At 40.2% G+C, this 23,655-nt stretch overlaps 1 protein-coding gene across 1 annotated transcript in view; it reads right to left on the bottom strand.

Moving 5' to 3' along the window:
* Nucleotides 1–23,655, bottom strand: part of LOC145352421 (serine palmitoyltransferase 2-like) — a 116,200-nt gene that overhangs the window by 59,259 nt on the left and 33,286 nt on the right. Inside the window, exons 3-7 of the mRNA XM_080202263.1 lie at nt 16,316–16,470; nt 13,619–13,767; nt 9,463–9,587; nt 7,677–7,770; nt 2,410–2,515 (exon numbers count right to left, since the gene is read on the bottom strand). Coding sequence (XP_080058389.1) covers nt 2,410–2,515; nt 7,677–7,770; nt 9,463–9,587; nt 13,619–13,767; nt 16,316–16,470 — 629 coding nt within the window. The remainder of the gene's footprint in view (nt 1–2,409; nt 2,516–7,676; nt 7,771–9,462; nt 9,588–13,618; nt 13,768–16,315; nt 16,471–23,655) is intronic.

Below are 23,655 nucleotides of genomic sequence, written 5' to 3'. Positions count from 1 at the left end.
TGGAAAATGGAATGCAACGAAAAGCATTTTAGTTATTTCATAAGGGTATAAGCCAACTTTCCAGCCCTCTATTAAGAGTACAAGATGACAAACTCGAGGGGCTGAGTGGACTATCTTGCTCCTATTTTTCACTTATAGGCTGATGTATTAATACAATGGCCCTCTAAAGTAAGGGTCAATCCAGCTCCATAGCATTTTGATGTAATTAAACTTGAAGTGCAAACCACTTAACACAATTGCAGATTGCTGGCATGCTCACAAACCTTAGCATCCACAGACTAATTCCTGCTTTGACTGCATGAAAGTTAGACTCCCCTGTCACATTTGTATGTGAATCACACTTAAATGAGGGAGGAAGAAACCAAGAACAAGCTCAGCCACCTGAATAAAATGCAAAGCTATGACTTAACAACCTCAAAAGATGATAACTTGCATTTATATAAAACCTGCCATGCAGAAAACCCAGCAGGATTTGAATTACAAGTAAAAGACAGGGCAGTATTTTCATGAGAATCCTTCATTTCAAATGATGCCACCAAACCCATCCTTCCCTTTCAGATGATAAATAACAAAGCGATGATGTATGAACACCATTTCATTTTTCTATCTGAGATTTTGCACACTCAGATTATGGCCTTGAATTCATAGTAAGCTATTCATTACAAGTAGCAACAGTTTAGTTAAACTGATAGTACCTCTTGCCCCACTAAAGTCAGCAGTTTTGGCTACAATCCCTTATAAATCGAAGGGTCCCTGAGCACTCTGCTCAGCTAGGCAGTGCTCCATTCAATTCTGTTTTAGGTTGATAGCAATAAAGATCAAAGGTGCATAAGTCCTGGTTATCAACACCACCATTCTGTGGTTAAAGTGCTGATGAATACCACTCAGCCACGCAGACAAATATTTAACCTGCAGATCACTTGGTCCCATCTACCCTTTTATGCAATTCAGTCAATATTAAACATTTTACAGACTGGGCCAAAACAGAGCTATTTACAGAAAATGATTGTAAACAAAATAGTTACGCAGTTTGCCAAAGCTATTCATTGTGTGAAACTCTAGGATGCTAAACATGAAATGAAGAGCTAACTGCATGCTCTTAGCAGCTGAGTAGATTTGATCAGTTTAGTTTAGTCTTTTAAAAAAGATAGCCAGCTATCAATGTGCTGGTGGACAAACATCCTTAATGTAACTTTACAGCAATTGCCTGCCGAATTCCATTGCCACTTATGTCAGTTTAATACCAACATCACAAACTTACTGTCTTATTGCCAGGACTGAATACAAATAGTAAGCATCTGTCCTACACTAACATCCTCAAAATTAATAGGTCTGAGCTACGCTTTGTCAGGCAATTTCTTTTTAAAATACTTACTTTCAGAATTTTGTTTTTGAAAAGGGAGGGATAAATAGAATGGAGTTTCAATAAAATTAGTGGTTCTTTTTCAATCCTAGCTTTTAAAAAACGCATTGCCACTTTCACATGAAAAACAGGTTTATGCCTGACCTCTAAGGCAACCCTTTTCTACACTGCTGACAGTGCAATTTTAAGTTTTCCCATTACTTAGTCAATATTTGCTTGTTAATTTCAAAAGATTGTCAGTGAACGTAAAGCCAAAAGAATGGATCAAGAAATCTGCATTTATGAAGACAGAAGCTGCTATTGCAGAGTTGCGCACTTCTCAAGAAAAAGATGACCAGAAGAGAATGCAAGGCAATTTGAGGAAAGAAACACTTGGTGGCCTACCAATACATATGACAATAATAAATCAAAAAAAGTCCTTTGTTATACGGGATTAAAACACCTCTGTGATAGAACTCAAAAAAGGAAAAATCAATTAACACATTTCTCTCAATATGCCACTGCAAAAAAGCAGCAAAACGCACTTTAATAGTCTTTATCAGAAGAATATCTTAAGGCGCTTCATAGAGGTATGAGAAAGACGACGACTGGTAACTATGCTTTCTGATACCTAGATCCTAAGGTTGGGAATTTCCTCAAACTTCGGTGTATCTAGCTTTCTTTCCTCCTTTAAGACGCTCATTATGAATGATCTCTGACGAGATTGATCCAACTTTTCCAATTTTCCCTGAAGTGGCTCAGTGTCAAATTCTGTTCGAATACACTTCTGTGAAGCACTTTATGGTATTTTGTTAAAGGCACTCTGGTTGACTGAAGTATCACCTGGAAGAGGTGGTTACAGGGCATGCAGACTGCAGAGGAGGCAGCATTTTTAAATGTCACCTCTGTTGTCATAGGAATTGGTGGCGAGCAGTAAAACTTGCAAGGCAGTGAACACAAGGTACCTTCCCAGCATTTCACCAGCCACTGCGGCTGACGCACTGTAAATGCACAAGGTCTTATTCTGATTAAATTCTGTAATTCAATGCAAGGATTTGTGCTTGTACCTGTAAATTCCCTCTACCACAATGAGAATCTTTTTCCATGGTCTACGAGTTCGAGGCTGCCCATGGACAATAGCGTCTTTCAACAATTTATCCAAGCTCTGCATATCTGAAAATAAAACAAGCATTGTAATGACTATGGAGTTGGCATTACACAAACATCCATTGATAAACCAGCCTGCACTTTCAGCCACAGCCAGCTGTCAGGGCCCGCAAAAAAAAATCCTCATTGTTACCTTAAAATATTGAGTCAAATGCAAATAAAAATGAGAACTGAAGCAAACAGTAGCTCAATATTAGTAGGTGAAGAAATTTGGCCTATGGTAGCCTAACCATCCAGAAAGAATCCACACTGCTCCCGTTGTGCATTTTTAAGATAATTCCAACATTTCAGCCTCCCCTGCAATCTCCCATTCCAGATTAGTAGAAATCTGGAACACCAACCCAAAAGGCTGGGATCAATTTAAAAATCAGAAGTGAGATTTGAGATTTGACTTCTGATATTCAAGGGCAATAAAGATTATGAAAACAAGGCAGATCAGATACAGATCAGCAATGATTTAATTAAATAATTGAACAGGTTTGAGTGGTTGAATGAATTATAATCGCTGTTCAGAGTTAGCTAGTTCTTAACCCACTGGTGGATTTTTAAAATATTGTTTCATGGGATGTCGATGCTGCTGGCAAGGCCAGTATTAGTTGCCCATCCCTAAGTGCCCCTGAACTGAGAAAGTGGTTTGTTAGACCCTTTCAGAGGGCATTTAAGAGCCAACCACATTGGTGTGAATCTACAGACACCTTCAGGCAGACCAGATAAGGATGGCAGATTTCCTTCCCTAAAGGGAAGGAGATGGATTTTCACAACAAATGATAGCTTCATGGTCAACATTTTGGAAACTAGCTTTCATTTCCAGATCTTTATTAATTGAATTTAAATTCCACAGCCACTTGAACCCATACCTCCGCAGCATTAGCCTAGGCCTCTGGATTACCACCAGGCCACAGCACCTCTAGGGTTGTGTATTTAAATATACAACCTGCCATTAGGTTACAATTTTACTGAAACTTGAAATGCCTTGATAAACTTTGCAAGGTATTAATTGACCAAGGGCGGGTGCAAAGCAAGCAAATGCTGCATTATTCCAATGCACTTCCAATGTTAAGTGCATTTGTCTTGGAGGGTGGGACTTTTTCTTGAATTCCCGTGTCTAACTTTGCACTGTGACAATCTTGGATTACCTCAAAAAAATTCAACTATGTTCATACTTATAATTTTAATGGTTCCTTATTGCTGTACGACTCTCGTGTAGGAATACAACTGCTCAGTAATAAAAAACCAAGATCCATATACATCATTTCCACATCCTGAAAGCTGCATACCAAAGATGAACTTGGGTATTGCTTAAAAAAACATGCTGTCTAAGCTTTTCATCTTGCACTCATCAGAACGAAGAGGGCACCAAATCCTAACCACTAGACCACAGATCATAAGGACACCAACAGTAGAGGAAACAACAATTTGTGGTGTGTGAGAAGAAAGAGCTGGTAGGAATGTGGACTCTGATTGATAGAGGTGCTGCCATGGAGAATTCAGAAGGGAACAATCATTTGATTGGGGTGGCCATTATTCCATTATCCTGATCAGATTCATTGCTCGTTGTATATCACAAGACTGCCACACTCGGTCCTGAAAAGTGCCCAGTCTACCTTGGAAGAGCCACGTGTCTCAAACATTTAATTAACAGATGAAGCTAGTTTTTTCACGCTGTTACTATGTAGCAGTCACACAAGTGGTTTCGTCCACTGACTGGATGCTGCCCTCAAGCCATGAAGACATTCTGCCTATCTTACTGAGTAATGTGGTATATGGATTTCAGTTCCAGTTATGATGCCAGGTATGTAGGCCAAACATTCCAATGACCAACAGATTGAATCAAGCAACATGTGCCTTTGGCTGTTTGCAGCAGGCAGCCCAGACTGCATCCAACCATGCTTTCAAAACTCAAGAATGTTTAACATTAATTATGAATCTGTGTTTGTACAATGCTTGCAAAACAATTCGGATTGTGCTATGAATTACACTGAAAACCAATTTATCATCAGGCAGGCTTGCAGTGTGATTCACTTATACAAACCAGAAGTTATATCTATTCACCACACAGGACCCTGTCCTTTACAGGCAGAAGGAGCATGCCCACACATTGCACCCTTTTCAATTAAAACAAAATCTTGGGAGACAGGTATCCCAAGGTTCATTTCCCATGGCAATACCATGACCTCTGCAGAACATGCAAGATTGACATGGATACCACCATCACAGGGGAACACCAGCCACCAGGTACATGGTATGTATGTACTCATGTGACTTGGCCAGCATAATCTATCTCGTATGCAGCAGGCCCCCAGAGAATGATATATCGATGAGACCATTTGGACACTATGACGGTGGATGAATGGACACCACGCAACAGTTGCCATGCAGGCATGTTCTCTCCCAGTTGGAGAACACTTCAGTGGCCAAGGACATTCGGCCTCCGGTCTTTGAATAAGTGCTCTCCAAGGCAGCCGTAGAGACATGCAATGCAGAATCGTCAAGCAAAAACTGGTAGCGAAGTTCTGCTCTCATGAGATGGCCTTAATTATGATCTTAGGTTCACGTCATGCTATATGTAACCCCATCATACTGTTCGGTGGGGGAAAATCTCCCTCAATATCCTGTTTTGATACCATGCACACCTTGATTATGGTGATGATCTCTCTACCTGAGTTTGCGTAGTGTTTAGCACCATCTCACTGTTTGTAATTCTCTCTCTGCTTTAAATTATTGGTTCTTAAGTCATCCTTTCACTTGTTATACAGCCTGTCGACACTTTACACATACTTAACTGCTTGCATTCATCCAATAGAACTCATGATTTTTTTGTCAGCCTACTTTGCATTACACTGTACTTATCCTTTGACACTCCAGTACTTGTTAGTGTCAGGCTATCATCACTCCACCCAATTATTGTGCCTGCGCACCTTGCTCCACTTCATCTGACGAAGGAGCAGTGTTCTGAAAGCTTGTGATTTCAAATAAACCTGTTGGATTTTAATCTGGTGTCATGTGACCTCATCTTATCCATCCCAGTCCAACACCAGTATCTCCACGATGACCAGAGCCTACCTGCCTGGTTTGAATTCAAATAAAGGCTTAGTAGTTAACTGTGTCCTGCCACATTTTTCATGACTGTCTGTGCCAAATGTCAACTTGGCAACCAAAGCAGCACGCTTCTTATATAGAGTAAATTATTGTTCTCTTTACTGTTGGTAATCTTGTGATCTATCCTGATGAGTGGGAGATGAAAAGCGTAGACAGCATGTCTCTTTTCAACATTGCAGAAGTTCTGTTCAATTAATGACAAAAATGCAGTGGGGGGGCAGAGGGAAGAAGAGAGAAAGAGTAAAAAAAGAAGGAAACTATTCACTGATGGCAACAAGGCTCTAAAGTGGACATAACGGCGTTACTATGATATTTCAATAACCAGCTGCCACCTCCCTCCAATATTGAATGATTCCTCAGATTTAACTGTAGCCATCAAGCTGGTTATGTATCCCCCTTCCCTCCACTATTTGCTTCAACCATTACTGGCAAGCGGAGTTAAAGGTAGTGACCCACCTTCCTGAGGACAGCCAAGGATAAGCAATAAGCGCCAGCATTCCAAGTGATACCCACATCCTGAGGATGACTCAAAATGAGCAGAATAGACCTCCCCCAACCTCAAAGTTGCTAATGCAAAATTGTTGTAGTGATGTAAATTTTCAGAAATATGGCGACAAACAATTCAACTCTTCTTCACAGAAATAATTTATGTTTCCAGCCCATTAGACTCATGAGCATCTTTTAAATGAACTTAATAATCCCATGAACATAGGTTTATTCATTGAAATTCCTTCTTTTCTATGAATAAGCAAATGAATTATTTGCCTCTGGTCTCTTCCTTTGTAAAACAATGGTTGTCACTTTACTGCTAAACCTGCGAGCAGGATACTCTGTAGAGGAAAGGATTATAATGCAAGTGAGCTGGTTCAATAATTGACCAATAGTCAGTAGTCACCACATTAAGCAATAGGATTTTTCTAGCAGAGCTCAACATTTGAATTATTGGTTAATAATCCAATAGCTTTGTCTTGTGTAAAAGAGACAAGTATTTCTAACAGATTTCAGCCCATCCTTAATACAGATAGAAACTAAATGAAGATAACCAAGAATGGGAATAGAAAGCCCTTGGTTCCAATGAAAAGACGCTTTCCCCAAAACGTTTCAACCCCAGTTACTGATTGGCCTGTTATGCATTTCCACACAATTTAAGCTTTTGTTGGGTTGTCCAGCCAATTGGGACAAGCAGATTGCATCCTTTCTGGAATTTGTTTTAATACTTAGAGTATTTCCTACGATAAACACTGGTACAGCAACAGTAAGCTGCTGAAAAATTACATGCAGTGCCATTTTAGAATAGTCATCATACATAATACTTTAGAGGCATCATCACTGCATGGAAACGTCAACACGTGGAAGCAAAGAAAATTCATGGCACAGGTGGAAGCCATTCAGCCCATTCTATTTGTGCCAGACATCGTCTCCAAAAGAAAATGCAGTTCAAGCTGACAATTCCACAGTTCTCCCTTTGAAAAATCAACCACCTGGTTCAAAACTTAGTCAGATGGGAAATTGAGGGGATGAGCCACTGCCTTGTCATAAACACCATCACTATCTCAGGGTACTCTCCGAATGTTTCAATTTTCAGCAGCAATGAGCTGTACTTGGCCACTTTTTCACGGGCAATCACTCCTTCAATGTCTACTCTCAAATATAGCCAAGCTGAAATTGACTCATCTGAAACCCAGAATTCTCTAGATAAAAAAAATCACAAGCAGAATGGCTGGCTGATTATAATTTCTCCAACTCACGGGCATCAAGATTAGCTAGTATGCCTCTAACTCATCTGGATATGACGACGTAGCACAGATCAATTGAACCGGGGAGCTGTCATTTGTGGGGTTCACTGCCTGGACAGCTGAAGGTTCAAGTGCCTGAAAAGTTATGATTGAGAAGTTTTCAAAATATATAGCTTTTGCCTAATATAAACTGACATCAGTAAAAGGAAAACTAATACAATCCTGGTGCTCACAACTAGCTCAACAAAATTTAGCTAATTGGCAGTTCACATCCAGGTATCCTTTATTTCAGCATGCTCAGTCTCCATTAGTCAAACTTTATTTCTACTTACTGTTGTGCTTGAAAACTCTGATGGTTGCACCGGAAAGTCTGGCTCCAAGCACCAATGAGGCATGATTTAGCTCATCACTCAGGATTAGACAGCCCTGAAGGTGGAAGACAGAATTTTAGAAAAAACTTTGGATCCATGTTTTGTTTTATTCTAAACTGAGGGATTTACACCCATTATGCTCTGCAAACTAACAAGTGTCTGTTCAATGGGGCATAGACAAATGGGAATCAGAGTGTGAATACCCACCCTACAACTTTCAGCATGTTGGTAACACAAATCAGGTTACGCTCCAAATTAGCTTCAGCAGCTCTGCTATATTTTAAATCACTGTTAGAGTTGCAGTCTAAGAGATAACGCAGTGAAAAGTTGCTATTGCTTAATCCACTGTTAATTATCACAGTCTTATTAGGTATGAAGTTAATCCCATAATGTGGATGTCACTATGTAACTCCAGAACACAAATCAATGAGTGTCAAGATACCTGTGTGGTCATAAATGCTCATACTCAATGTCAGTACGCTCCCCATCATGCTGTGAGACAGAGGTGTAAGTGGCAATGTTGTTGGACTCAATCCAGGAGGGCAGGCCAGGCCTCTGGAGACATGGGTCCAAATCCCACCAAGGCAGCTGGTGGAATTTGAATTCAGTTAATAAACTCAAATATAAAGCTATTCTCAGTAATGGTGACCATGAAACTATCAGCAATTGTTATAAAAAACACATCTGATTCATTGTGTCCTTTAGGGAAGGAAATATCATATCCTTATGTGGTCTGATCTACATATGATTCCAGACCCATAATGTGGTTGACTCTTAACTGCCCTCTCAAATGGCCTAGCAAAGTTGCTCTATTCAAGGGCAATTAGAGATGGGCAACAAATGCTGGCCTTGCTAAAAACGCCATATTCCATGAAAGTATAAAATAAGTATTGGGGAGGAGTTCCAGGGTGAGACATAACTTTACAACCACTATCAAAGGCACATTGACAATTCTGCAAGTTTCTTGCACAAGAAAAATACAGCACATTGCCAAATTATTTGACCATTGCACTTACAGTCTGAGTAGCCAATTTCGTACCAAAGTCATTAGATTACAGTTTGACACTTATTAACTCTGGAATTATAATTTGGTCACTACAAATAAAGGAGTGCACCATTTAAAAAATCCTAGTAACTAGTCTCACAACACCAGGTTAAAGTCCAACAGGTTTATTTGGTAGCACAAGCTTTTGGAGCACTGCTCCTTCATCAGATGAGCCAAGGAGCAGCATTCTGAAAGCTTGTGCTACCAAATAAACTTGTTGGACTTTAACTTGATGTTGAGAGACTTCTCACTGTGCCCACCCAGGTCCAATGCTAGCATCTCCATATCAGAAAAGTGTGTGAAATTATAAGCTTGCTATTTCCCCTGTTAGCAAAGTGGATAAACTGCTCAATTAACAGTGAAGATCCAGATTCAATAACAGGATCTGAACTAACTGACCTCAGTACTACAATTAGCATGAATGCTTTTGGTTCTGGCTGTTCTCTACTTCAAAGTGCCGGGGACAGGGAAGAGAGCAAGAGAACCAGTCAGACTTGATCTTCATCCCTGCAGGAGAGCAACTGTGCAAACTTCAAGAAAGGCTTGGTTTTAGCTACTGACAAATAGCTTGCTATTTATTGTACACCACAGCTATGTGATTGCAGAGGAATATCATTGTTTGTGATTTCATATTCCAAGCCACTGCCTTCCCAGAAGGGAGTCATTAGGGTTGGGAAAAAAATAAGGAAATGGTGAACAAACCTTGCCAACAAGAGCAGGAATATTCATAGAGTTTGTTGCGAATCCCATCCCAAACGCCATGGCTGCTTCAACTCCCAAGAACCGAGCCACTAACTTTTCCAACTCTTCGTGTTTGTCCAAGTTACCTGTAAATGGAATTAACCATCTTGAGATTAAAGCAAAATAGAACATAGAACATAACAGCACAGAACAGGCCCTTCGGCCCACGATGTTGCGCCGACCAGTTACAAAACAATGACCCACTAACCTAAACCAATCCCTTCTCGTCCATAAACCTATCCACGGATCTCTTAAACGCCCCCAAACTAGGCGCATTTACAACTGCAGCAGGCAGGGCATTCCAATCCCTCACCACCCTCTGGGTAAAGAACCTACCCCTGACATCCGTCCTATAACTACCACCCCTTAATTTAAAGCCATGCCCCCTCGTGCTAGATTTCTCCATCAGAGGAAAAAGGCTATCACTATCCACCCTATCTAAACCTCTAATCATCTTATATGTTTCAATAAGATCCCCTCTTAGCCGCCTTCTTTCCAGCGAAAACAACCCCAAATCCCTCAGCCTCTCCTCATAGGACCTCCCCTCCATACCAGGCAACATCCTGGTAAACCTCCTCTGCACCCTCTCCAAAGCCTCCACATCCTTCCTATAATGTGGGGACCAGAACTGCACACAGTACTCCAAGTGCGGCCGCACCAGAGTTGTGTACAGTTTCAACATGACGCTGCGACTCCTAAATTCAATCCCCCTACCAATAAACGCAAAGACACCGTATGCCTTCTTAACAACCTTATCTACTTGACTCCCAACTTTCAGGGATCTATGTACACATACACCTAGATCCCTCTGCTCATCCACACTATTCAAAGTCCTCCCGTTAGCCCTATACTCGACACATCTGTTATTCCTACCAAAGTGAATTACCTCACACTTCTCCGCATTAAACTCCATCCGCCACCTCTTGGCCCAGCTCTGCAACCTGTCTAAGTCTTCCTGCAAACTATGACACCCTTCATCACTATCTACCACACCTCCGACTTTGGTGTCATCAGCAAACTTACTAATCCACCCAACTATACCCTCATCCAGATCATTAATAAAAATTACAAACAGCAGTGGCCCTAAAACAGATCCCTGAGGCACACCACTCGAAACCGAACTCCATGATGAATATTTACCATCAACCACCACCCTCTGTCTCCTATCCGCTAGCCAATTCCTGATCCAATTCTCTAGATCACCCCCAATCCCATACATCTGCATTTTCTGCAGAAGCCTACCATGGTGAACCTTATCAAACGCCTTACTAAAATCCATATACACCACGTCCACTGCCTTACCCCCATCCACCTCTTTGGTCACTTTCTCAAAAAACTCAATAAGGTTAGTAAGGCACGACCTACCCGCCACAAAACCATGCTGACTATCTCCAATCAATTCTTTACTCTCCAAATAACTATAAATCCTATCCCGAATAATTTTTTCTAAAACCTTGCCCACAACAGAAGTGAGACTCACCGGTCTATAATTCCCGGGGAAGTCTCTGTTCCCCTTCTTAAACAATGGGACAACATTTGCTAACCTCCAATCTTCCGGTACTATACCAGAGGCCAACGACGACCTGAAGATCAGAGCCAGAGGCTCTGCAATCACTTCTCTTGCCTCCCAGAGAATCCTGGGGTAAATCCCATCCGGACCAGGGGACTTATATATTTTCAGACCCTCCAGAATATCTAGCACAAAATACTGGACAAACTCAGCAGGTCTGGCAGTATCTGTGAAGAGTAACAGAATTAATGTCTTGCATCTAAATCATCCTCCAAAGAAGTGTTTTATACACTGGTCTGTCAGCTTTCATGCGCCAGGGTTGAATTTGAATACAAGATGGATGAACCAGAAGATGGTGTGTTAAGAAACCACGATTTGTGGAGAAAAAAATAACAGCAAACACTAGCTCTGGAATGCATTACCCAGATCAGACAGAAATAGATTTTCACACTATCACAAGGTTGTGGCTTTGCATTTCCGGCTAAGCAACTGTATTGAGCAGGAAACAAAGACAAACATTTTTATTCTCACTTTACATATGCAACAGAATCGTCATCAGGAACAAAGAAAAACAACCAGTTCAGGTTCACCCTGGGAATATGTCCATATATTGGAGTCACTTGGTTATACAGCATTGAATATCCCTTGCCAGTACATCCAGAATGTACGGTGGTACAGTGGTTAGCACTGCTGCCTCACAGCGCCAGGGATCTGGGTTTGATTCTTGCCTTGGGTCACTGCCTATGTGGTGTCTGCCCATTCTCCCCATGTCTATGATGTGGTTAGATACACTGAGGGAGAATTTAGCATGGCAAGTGTACTCAAACAGACCCCAGGTGTGGTGATCAGGAGATATTCTCAGTAACTCCATTGCAGTGTTAATGTAAGCCTACTCGTGACAAAAATAAACTTAGAATACCTTAAAAATAAATATCATTCCACTATCACAGAAACAGGTCATTAACAAAACATTGCCATTCTTGTTACTGAGAGCTACCCAGCATGCTGTGTTCTGGGAACTTCTTTACAATAGGATCATTTACATAGAACAGGGTAATAGTAATTCAGTTGAAGCAACTTGTACTGTTGCTTTACTTCCATACAGACTAGACCCAATACCACTCAGCTGTCTCCTTCCCTTCAATCACCTCTCTAACCTCTTCTCAAATGTTGAGAAGATCTCTGCTTTCATCACACAGCTCCAATAAAGCATGCCAGAGTCTCACTACCCTACATGAAGCCAGTTTCTGCTGCGCTCAGTCCCAGATTTCTTGCATTTAATCCTATCAATATTTAATCAATGAAACATCTGCAATTATTAATAGGTTTTAAAATCACAGCATTGCCTATGCAAAGCTAGTAGTCTCACAACCAGGTTAAAGTCCAACAGGTTTATTTGGTAGCAAGAGCTTTGAGTGCTGCTCCTTCATAGGCGAGTGCCTTCATCAGTGACTGTTCACTGATGAAGCGACAGTGCTCTGAAAAGCTTGTGCTACCAAGTGTACTCCAGTCCAATGCTGACAACTTCACATCATTGCCTATGCAACAACCATCACTGCATTTCAAAGTGATTAGCTAATCACACATTAAGATGTTTGAAACAAAAGGTACTGTAGAACTACATCACTGCACCTTATGACGAGTAAAAAAATGCACCTTGCTCTGTCCTGTATTGGAACGATTTTTAAAAGGAATAAATGATTTGCTGCCTTCTGCCATTCTCATTGTACGTTTGCAAGTAAACACTCAAGATACCAGATCTTTTCATTTCTTTTCCTTTCACCCTCTTCGCAAGTAGACACCTTCTTCAGTGTGAGCCAATACAGGCAATAATCACAGCATAGCAACATGTCTGATGCAGTGTGAAGAATTCAAATACATGTCCTCCTCTGCTGCAATTTTTTAAAAATCCAATTCAGTCAAATCAAGTCCAATTCAGAGTCTCAAGTTGAGACATTCCTGATCCAAGCTGACAAGACAGGGCTCTCACCTCCAGTCTTGGGCTTGATCTACATGATCCAAGCTGATTGGAAGAGGCATTGCACCTTCTGCAAGGCTTGATCTCATTTGCATCTTAGCCAAAAGGCCGAGGCGTTGCTTTTAAAAACTGCTTCAGGTTAAGCTAAAACGTAACCTAATGACTTCAACCAAGCACAGCATGTCGATATTATACTTGATCTTAGCCAAAAGGTCAACAAGTGATGCACTTAAAAAAAGTATTTGGGCAGGATTTTCTGACCCTCTGCAGCTTGTTTTCCAGTGGTGGAGATGGCTTGCCATTGGCAGCCAGCAAGATCTTCCAGTCCCGCAGATGTCTACAGTGTTTTGCATGGGTCGCTTGTCCAACCATGGGGTGTCACCTTTGGTGGGACTGGAAAATCCCACCCATCGCTACTCACTGTAAAATTGTTTACATGATTGGGCATGTTTCTTCTTTAAGAGTACTTCCTTAAGCACAAAAATGCTATACAACTAAATGTGAAGTAGAAGGAAAGTTGTTTTTAAAAGAGTGTTCAGTCAACATAACTACACTATTTTCTCTAACATTTATCAACAAGTCAAAATAAACGTTTGAGAGAGGTTTGTGCTGGTGGTATTAGAACTCACCAATTTCTTGCCGTGTGCTACAAACCCCAGCTCCATACTGGACAGTTGCCCTGGTTGCTGCATCGGCACAGAAGCCTTGACGCTCAGCGAAGCCTAGGTAGTTGTACGAACCCATGTTGAGGACGTCTTTGATAATTGTGCCAGTAAACCTAATTTTTAAAAGTTCCATCAATCACCTTTAGCAATTAATGTGTCAGTAAAGCAATTGTTAAAAATCATAATTAACATAGAAAAATCAGCAGGACTCATTGTGGGGGACTTTCATTATGGCAACAAAATTTCCTATATTTGAAAATAATTTGGTCTAAATCCCAATCTTGGAAATCGATTACAGTATTAAACAAGGTGCAGTTTGTTTAATACTGGTCTTTTGCCTTTGGTCTGGAGTTCAAATTCAATTCAAACCGAATTGCTCCTCTGCTGACTTAAACCTGTTGGAAGTGAGCTGTGCACATACAATTCAGTTCCACTGCACCTAACTTTGGCATGCATTGGAACCATGACTTGTTTTGTTAAGGAAAATGCAAAAGTGCTGTATTGGAACCACAGAATCCCTACAGCACAGGAAGAGGCCAATCGGCCCAATGAGTTAGCATCAGCTCTCTGAAAGAGTATCTTACCCAGCCCCACCCACCTTTGGACTCGTGTTCCAGGATTTTGACCCAGGAACAGTGAAGGAACTGGATTTCCCTGCAAGGCTAAATAGCTCATCGGAATTCAACCTAGCAAATTCCATTAATATTTCAAGCTCCCGATTAGCTCAGCCCCTCACTTCACAATTTCTGCAGATCAAAGAGTTCCAACCTGAATAAAAGCAAATTACTGCGGATGCTGGAATCTGCTCCAACCTGAATGTTCTGTTCCAGGAGGTGTAAGTGATGGTGTTATAAATATATTGCCACACAAACGCAAAACATTTTCTGGAATTCTAGTCTACTGCATACACCAATCTAAAAGAAAACAATTATGCACAAAAACTGGCCTTAGGAGATTGAAAGCTATCAAAGACCTGGTCAGGGAAGTAGAAAAGCGATGAAGAATTCCAGCCCGGGAAGTGAGAGGTATGTATTTCGGGCAGGGAAACTAATCACAAAGGAATCATACAATAAATGATAGGCTATTTAGTGTAAAAGGAAGACAGGGGTCTTGAAGTGCATGTCCACAGATCACTGATGTGGGTCAGATGAATAACGGTAGTTAAGCATACAAGATCTTTTCTTCATTTGCCAAGACACAGAATCCAAACACAGGTTTAGGCCAGAAGTGTATAAAACATTAGTTAGGCCATAACTGGAGTACTTTGTACAATGCTAATGACTACATTATAAGAAAGAGGGGGTGCAGGAGACTTGCAAGGCTGTTGATAGATATGGAGAACTTCAGCTATGAGGAAAGATTGTGGGACAAAGATTTAATGGATGTTCAGGAAATGAAGGGTCCAAACAATAGAAAGGATCGAATTCCCTCAGTAGAGAGGGGCACAGTTTTAATATAATAATTGGTGGCAAGTGTCAGAGTTGAAGAAAAATGTTGTCACCCAGAGGATGGAGGAGGTCTGGAACTCATTGCCTGCAAGAGGTTGAAACCTTCATAGCATTTAAGAAGAACTGATATGCACTTGAAATGTTGGAACCTACAAAACTAGACCAAAAGCTGGAAAGTGGAGTTGGGCTGAATCATTCTTTTTCAGCCAGCACAGACGTGACAAACTAAATGGCCATCTTGAAAATTATTAGTGGGAATAAAATTCACAGGCTTGTGTTGACACAATATAACAACACTTTCTTCACATCACTAGTATTACATATTTCACATATACTCTCAGCTGTAATGACTGAGGGGCTGCTTTTAATTTCAGCACAATGTGTCAAAATGATATCACTGATGTGCTTTCAATGGTAAAGACAACACAACTAAAAGGTCATAAATGGAAGCTTGATTTTTCTTTATTGATTCACTTTTCCTCAACAGGTTGAAACAATTATCATTAATTCTGTCTTTTGCATGATTAGATGATGGAACACAATTAAGAAATCTAATACATCAACCAGGCTCTCCCCTTTCAAACATCACTGGCATTATGGGGTCTTAAATGCAACAGTTTACAGGATCTCAGGATTGTACACTACTGATTGGCTACCAAAAAAATTGCCATCACTTTCTCAGAGTCTGAAACACCTTGGATCTTTTCTATGTGAAAGATGTTACTTGGTCTGCTCCGCGACCACAATTGCCCTAACCCCCCCCTTTTTTATTGTCTACGGTATACTTATTTTCCTTCCTTCCCACCCTCCAGTGAATTTGTCCTCAGTAAAGCAGCTGCCATGCGAGGTAAAGCACCATTGTGATTCTGACAGCTGACTATAACAAAGGTAAATAAAGCATTCAAATAATACGCCCAGCCCCACCATCCCTAATGAAATTAGTTTGCTGTGAAAGACAAGAATGCTCTTGGTTAACTTTTATATAGCTGACATAAAAGCGATCAAAACACAGAAAATCTAAACTTTTTGATGTTTATTACTGTTGAGCCTCAGTTTGAATTTAAACACTCATGCAGATCACATGTTTCTTAAACACAGATATCAGCTTCAGACAACGAAAATTAAGTGTCTAACACCACAAATTTCAGTTTGAATTGGTTCATTAACCCTGAATAAGATTAGCAGGTACATTAAGTGTGGGCGGGTGACTCACTCAAACGTCCAGTTGTAGTCATGGGAGACTCTCTCCATTACATCAAACTTTGCTCCGGGGACACTGCAGATTGGCCGGTTCCAACTGTCTCGAATTCTCATGTACAGGTTTCTGGTATAGAAATTTTCAAAGTCTTGGTACAACGGCACAAAATCCTACACAGAAGAATTATTCAGAATTATTCCAAGGCCATGCATTTTCTTATTCTGGAATTGAAATAATTTTAATGTCAAAATTAATTTTCGGCTCCAAACTGGGAATACTTGACAGAATAGTGCATTTAATAATTCATCCACATGATTAAACTAAACAAATGTTACTCTCGTTTGGTAAAAACGAACTTGAGAGCTTGATTGTCTATTGTAGAACACATACAAATGTTGCCCAAACCTTTGTAAGTCTGTTTTTACAACCCGTGACATGGAAATTGGAATCATCATTTGACTAAATTCAGATACAACCCAAGAGGTTTTCATTGCTTTCAAAAAAATCAGTGAAGCTTGCAAGGTTCTAACAGCCCAATAATAAGCAGCCCTGTACTCTCTGTGCTCCTTAGCAATAAAACTGCATGATGTCTTTTAAATACATAAATCAGGCAAAGATTCAATTATACAGTCAATATAACATTTCCCAACTGTTACAACCAGCCCTGGGTGAGGTTACCCAAAAGTTGCTGGTTCAGGTGAAACCCTTCAACTTGTCACCTCTGGCTGGGATATCCCCAAAATTGTACAAATTGGGTTGAGGAGGAATAAATCAGTGTCTTTATTCAACCCGCTATCTGCTGGTAGCAACAAAGGTTTAATCTAACAAGTTTCTCTTTACCTTCAATAACTATTGGGTCTGGAAAAGGCATGTTTAAAAAGGAGCCAATTTAATCAAGTTTTCACGAGATTGAGTTAAGTTTATTAATTACTAAAAAGGCAAGGAGAAATTGTAAAATACACACAGCTATATTCACATGGATAAGAAAGAAATGAGTCCAATAGTAAGCAAATAAGAGCTATTTCTATACTGCAACAGGAGCAGAAATCTGATGGGAGGGATTCCAACAATTTCCAACCTTAGGCGAACTTGTTATTTATCTGCAGAGACTTCCCAGCATGAAGTGTATGATTTGGGTGGGCAAAGAAGTCCACCTCAAATTCAGAAAGCAGCATCTAGCACTTACCTGGCTGCCAAAACATACACATCCCATAAACAATGCTATTTGTTTCCACTGCAAATATGCCTGGTGAGTTTCAAAATCACCAAGTGTATTCCAAACATTGTTTCCCCACTGCAGTCACTGCCAATGCCACCCCCCCAAAAAAATTACCCCATGACAAATTTTCCTGTTGACAAATCTAACTGCATGTATACTGACATTTAGAAGCAAAACGGTAATGAGTAGCACCTTTATTTGGTCCAAATGCTGTAGTCTACAAGAAATGCTTTATGTCTAATCACGTTCTAATACCTCACCCAAGTGAGTCACATTCATTGTGTAAGCATATTAAATGTAAATAATAAACTCCTTTATTTCTCCATGTGTATTGCCAAAACATTGTGCCACAATGTATAAACAGAGCAACATTTATTCTCTACTTTTTAAAGTAACTTTGAGGAAATCAACTACATTTCAGTTGGATTGTATCCTCAACAGTGAAGCCAATGAGTTTAAAGTTTATTTAAGTAGGCTTACATTAACACTGCAATGAGGTTATAGTGAAAATCCTCCAGTCACCATACTTAGGCAGCTGTTCGAGTACATTGAGGGAGAACTTAGCACGGCCAATGCACCTAACCAGCACATCTTTCAGACTATGGAGGAAACCAGAGCACCCAGAGGAAACCCATACAGACACGAGGAGGACGTGCAGACTTTGCACAGACAATGACTCAAGCCGGGAATTGAACCTGGGTCCCTAGCACTATGAGGCAGCAGTGCTAACCATTCTGCGATCAGGCTGCCTAGGGAAATGTATATTTCTCATAATTCTTGCTTTGCCAGAAAGGACTGAACTTGTTGCTCCAGCAGCAGGGCCCCTTCTTCATGGGTTTTGTGAACTGCAATTAGGTAAGCCAGTTTGGCTACGGTCCACTGAATACACAAGGTCAACTACTAACATAAAATAGGATGAAAGATGCCCAATTAAAAACTCAGCGATTCAGACAACAGAAGTCTTGACTGCATGCGCAGGAATAAAGTATCTGTAATTCCAAATGGTGCCACATAGTGGAATCAGATCAGTAACGGTAACTGCAGAGCCAGATGATTGATATAACTGTCACCTGAAACTAGCAAAGCAATACCATGTTAAATCAGCTAGTTGAGAGTTAACCATTTGCAGATCCCTGTTGGTAAATGCCATCACTGATTGCAAATCACTTGCTTCCGAATACCTGTAATATTCTGTTTTTCAGATAGTCTAGACTCCTTTGTGGAGCTCTGTCAGCGTGCATTAGACAGGGCGAAGTGACGCCAATTCCTAGTGTGATGAGGAGGCGCGGAAGGAAAGCAGATGACATTCTTTTAACAGGTTAGCCTCAAAGGGTTAGGATTTGAAGAAAATCAATGAGCTCATTTCTCTAAGAGTAGTCTTTGAGCGTGCAAGACTAATGTATTGGCATCCAAACATCCCAGATGCACACAGAAACAGCTAAGATGTCATACCTTGGAACAATGTTAGCCAGGCCGATGCTGGGCATGCTATCCACTGCACACCACTGCCACCTCCTCCCCACCCAAGACCTTCTGATACTTCAGTTCACCTGACAGCATAATGTAAAGACTTGTGAAGCTTGATCCTTTAAGTACAATTTATAGAGTAAAATCAAAGGACTCATTAAACCTTGGAACGAGTATAAAGAACAACAGATTCTCAACATCAAGTGACTGTATTACAGCTAAAGATTGTAAAAGTAAGACTAGTGTGCACAAAACAACATAATATAAATAGCATTTGGAATTTTCTTAAAGCTAAACTACGATGGGCTCAAACTTACAATTTTGAATTTGTATTGGCAGGATCTTCAACAGGTGGCATCACCCTAATACCCCAATTACTGGGTCAAAATAGAAGCTTATACTTTGGTATGGAGACAAAAGGAGAAAAATAGATGCTAGTTGGGTGAGCTATATGTCTGTTTTCATAAATTTTATGAATGATCAAGACTGGACAATGTTACTGTTGCAAGGTAGCCAAGATTGTTATATGAATTGAGAAAATGATCAAAAGCATAGAAGGCAGATTCAGAGTCATCACTGCTACATGTTGCTATTACACACCCAGAAAATTAATGTTAAGAGGTTAACTGTTTCTGGCATCATCAGAGCTCCAAAGTCAATGTGCTGTCCTTCCCACATGGAAACTGTTTTTGGGTATTTTGTTCTTGAAATGACTATAAAAAGTATTGCAGATATTCTGGCAGCGTGAAAGAAGATCCATTGATAAATTATAGTACTGACAGGAACCCAACAGAACTAATTTCATGGCTCAATCTTAATTTTAGCTGAATTTCAAAACAATTGAATGGGAACAGGTTACATACATAGGCTGTGTGGCCAGACACAGAACTCAGCCATAGAAGCTACTGCTGCAAAGAGCAAAGAAAAGCTGAGACAGAAGTAAGCGTGCGAGTTAAAACAAGATAGAAAGCTAAAAGATTAGAGCAGGGCTTGTGAATTGGACACACTTGCTGCTACTGCTTCAGTTTTGCCAGAGCTGAACAGACCATTTAATAGCACTTAAAGGGTGGGATAGAGGAATTTGATGTGAACCTAAACCGAGGAGGCTCTGCAAGAGTGCATCGCTCGGGTGACAACCATCTGTGGGGACCTTGAATGGAATACAGCCGGTGAATGTGTCTCGAGAGCCAAATCTATTGGGTGGGAAAGCGAGTCAGAGTTAGGGAACTTTGCTGCCACATGTCTGCAAGGAATGATGTAGGTGCTTGCATGTGACATTTTGACTATATAAAGTGAAGTACCTTTTTATTTGTCCTTTGATTTGTGGTTAATTTATGTTAGAAGTAAAAAGTTACAAAGAAAGTGAAATCTTGTTGGCATTTCATGGGAATCTTTTGGTAAATTTTATTTTAGTTTACAGTTCCCCAAAGGGATCGTATCACTATGCAATCAGAGATGCTCTTTCCCCTTTCAGGGCTACTAGCCTAATTGCTAAGTTAGCAGGCTGAAAATCGTATGAAAAGCATTTACTTGTGTGTAGTATCATATTTTAATTATTTCCTGATGATTTCCTTTGCGTTTTTAATCAAGGCCTGCATTTGCTAATCTTGGATGCAAACATTGGAAAACGCAATTAGTTTATCCTTCCTCCCCTTCCGTTTCAAAAGGAGAAGTGAATCCACAATTGAGGGGATTTTAATTTGCTGCTGGGTAGACATGGCCTCAGAGTTCCTAACATTGATTATATGCATATCTCCAACATCTCTATTTGAAAGTACCGCTTTTGTAAAATACAACCTCTAATAACTTTAGGTCTGGAAAATGACAGTGTATAAAGAAATAGCCAGTTTAACACTGCTGGTGCGCCAACAGTAATAGGAGCACAGCAAAATCTGAGGGTCAGTAATGGAAAACAAATGCCTCTTTCGGTGGAGTATTCAGTGAACACTCATTGTTTGCACTTCACTGTTATGTTCAAGTCAGATTGCTGACTTAAGCTTAAAACAACTCGCAATGAAAACGAGCCTGAATTTGGTCCTCTGTCAATTGACCATCATTCCTGAAAGAAAACATTTCACCAACAAAACTCTTTTGCTCCCTGCCCCCTTTCCAGCACCGAATCTTTTGGTCCCATCTCAAATGGACCCAAGATCATCAAGTGAAAATTCCAACAAAGGACTAAACAGATTTGCTGCAGATGGAATTGGTGTCAGACACCTACAATACCAATCAGGTCAGTTGCATATTTTCACCTGATTAAATTCCAGTTCAGGAACTAAATGTTGGCAACAATGGCTACACCCAAACTCACTGGAACTGTTTTGCTGCTGTTTGAGAGTTGCGCAAGTGCCAAGTTTCCAACGAAGACAGCTTTTATTTCAGGTCTGCACAGTTAGCTTTTAAACTGAGCCATGAGTTACTGCAGAAGATCTGTCTTTGGGAAAGACTTGTGTAATCTGATGTTATGGAGTATGAGCAAGGTGAGTAGCAAACTATTTATTTAACACCTTTAGCGTTATAAAATGGCTCAAGGTACTTCACAGGTGCACACAAAAAACAATACTTTTCACAGTATACTAATACATGCGACAATAAATCAAATCAAAATCATTATAAAGCAAATTAGACACTAACCACAAAGTGATTAAGGCAGACAATCAAAAGCTTGGTCAAAAAGATAGGAAAGAGCATCTGAAAAAAGGAGAGATCAAACAACAGAGTTTTAGTGGAGCAATTTGAGCTTAACGAGTTGCTGAAAATCAGGGATTTTCAAGAGGCTAAAACTAGATGAGCACAGCTGTCTTGGGAGGTTGGATGAGAGTACTGACATAGGGCAGGCAAAGCCATAATGGATTTAAAAGCAGACAAATATTTTAAAATTGAGGCCTTGCTTAGCCAGCAACTAGAATGTCAGAGACAAAGTCAGGTACAAGAAAACAAAATAGTTTTCACATTAAAATGAAAGACTTGAGATTGCTGGTCATTGTAGATTAGACACTTCAACTCCACAAATATATTACCTTAAATCACTAAACCGAAACAATATGTTTAGGGCTATTACAACATGGTCTGGCAGCTAAAAAAAAAATCAGAATACCAAATTTGGAAAATGCATATGTGCTAACAGTTAAGACAAATTGGTTGGAAGCACATTTCCTGTAATAAGTAGATACACATCTGAGGAAATCCTTTCAACTGACTCAAATCTGAAAAACTAACTTTTTTTTAAAAAAAGCTAGTCCTGAGGGAAGTACCCTTTGCAGTACGATTTGCTCCAAAAAAGTGAGCTCTGTTGATTGGATTCCAAATAGTCGCTTGGTGATCCCGAACTTGATTATTGGTGAAAAAACGGCATCAGGACAGACGCAAGAATTCCAAATTTCAAATTATCACCACAATTTATATCCTGTGGGATCTATCTTTTGCTGGCAAAAGGAACATGTCCAGGCATTGCACCTTTCTGAATTAATCAAAAGTCTGAGTGGAAAACAATTGTAGCCAATTCCCAGCAGCATACGTCATGGCAACACCTCAAGTAGAATCAAATTGCCAATCTCACCCTTTTCTTGTATACATTATTGCTCCCTTGAAATTAAGCATTTCTGCATGTCCTGATCAATGCAGGCAAAAAACTTTGACAGCATGTCTCTTTTATGAGCAATACTCAGATTGGACTGCAGTAACTAAAGTGCAAGTTTAAGTCCAAACAGTGTTGCTCACTTCAGGAGGATAGTGAGAACAATCCCAAATGATAAAAGATTGTTTTTATGGACAGTTATCACTGCACAAATATCAAACATGCAGTTTAATGCTGCTGACTTGGTAACAGCAAAATCACTTGGCAGATATGCTAGACAGCTGACCGCCAGACTGTGTTTAGACAGTTCTACATTAGAACATTTAATTTAGACTGCAAGAGGTCTCACTGGCTGATGAACAATCTTTTATGGACTGGTATTCTCCACTCTGATGTCTGACACCTAGCCTTGGATAAACCACAATACCATGGTGGAAGATAAAAGCTGCTATTATAGTGGGTAACATAATTGGTACAGATGCAAGATTGGCTGGTTAACAGGAAGCACAGTGGGCTCTTTTCAGGTTGGCAGTGTTGGGATCTCAACATTTTACAATTTATATAAATGATTTGGATGAAGGAATGGTCACCAAATTTACAGATGACATAGGTAGGAAAGTAAGTTGCAAAGAGGACACAAGGAGGCTACATAAAAGACAGATAGATTAGTGAGTGGGCAAAGATCTGGTAAATGGAGAATAATATGGGAAAGTGTGAAATGGTCCATTTTGTGAATAATGAAAAAGCTTATCTAAATTGTGAAAAATTGCAGAGCTCTGAGATAGAGGTATATGGATGTCCTAGTATCACTTGTATTCAATTCACCTTGCAATAAAAAGAGGAAGGTTATGCTTCATTGAGCATTTCCCATGTCTGGGGAATCTAAATTAAGGAGGCACAGTCTTGTTGATCTGAGGAGAACTTTGTTCACCCAGGTGGCTATGAACCCTTGGAATTGCTTACCACACAAAGTGGTGACGTTCCATTGCAGAGTATAATTTAAGACCAAAATTGATTTATGTTTTTATACAGCAGTTTCTGAAGTACTGTTTCCCACAGTTTTGAGCACCAGGAGAACTCAACAATGCAACA

The sequence above is a fragment of the Carcharhinus amblyrhynchos genome, chromosome 14 (genome assembly GCF_965287045.1).
Source record: "Carcharhinus amblyrhynchos chromosome 14, sCarAmb.v2.hapA, whole genome shotgun sequence".
In the NCBI taxonomy this organism is placed as follows: Eukaryota; Metazoa; Chordata; class Chondrichthyes; order Carcharhiniformes; family Carcharhinidae; genus Carcharhinus; species Carcharhinus amblyrhynchos.
Note: the sequence above shows the minus strand (reverse complement) of the source record. Positions and strands in the feature narration are given on the sequence as shown.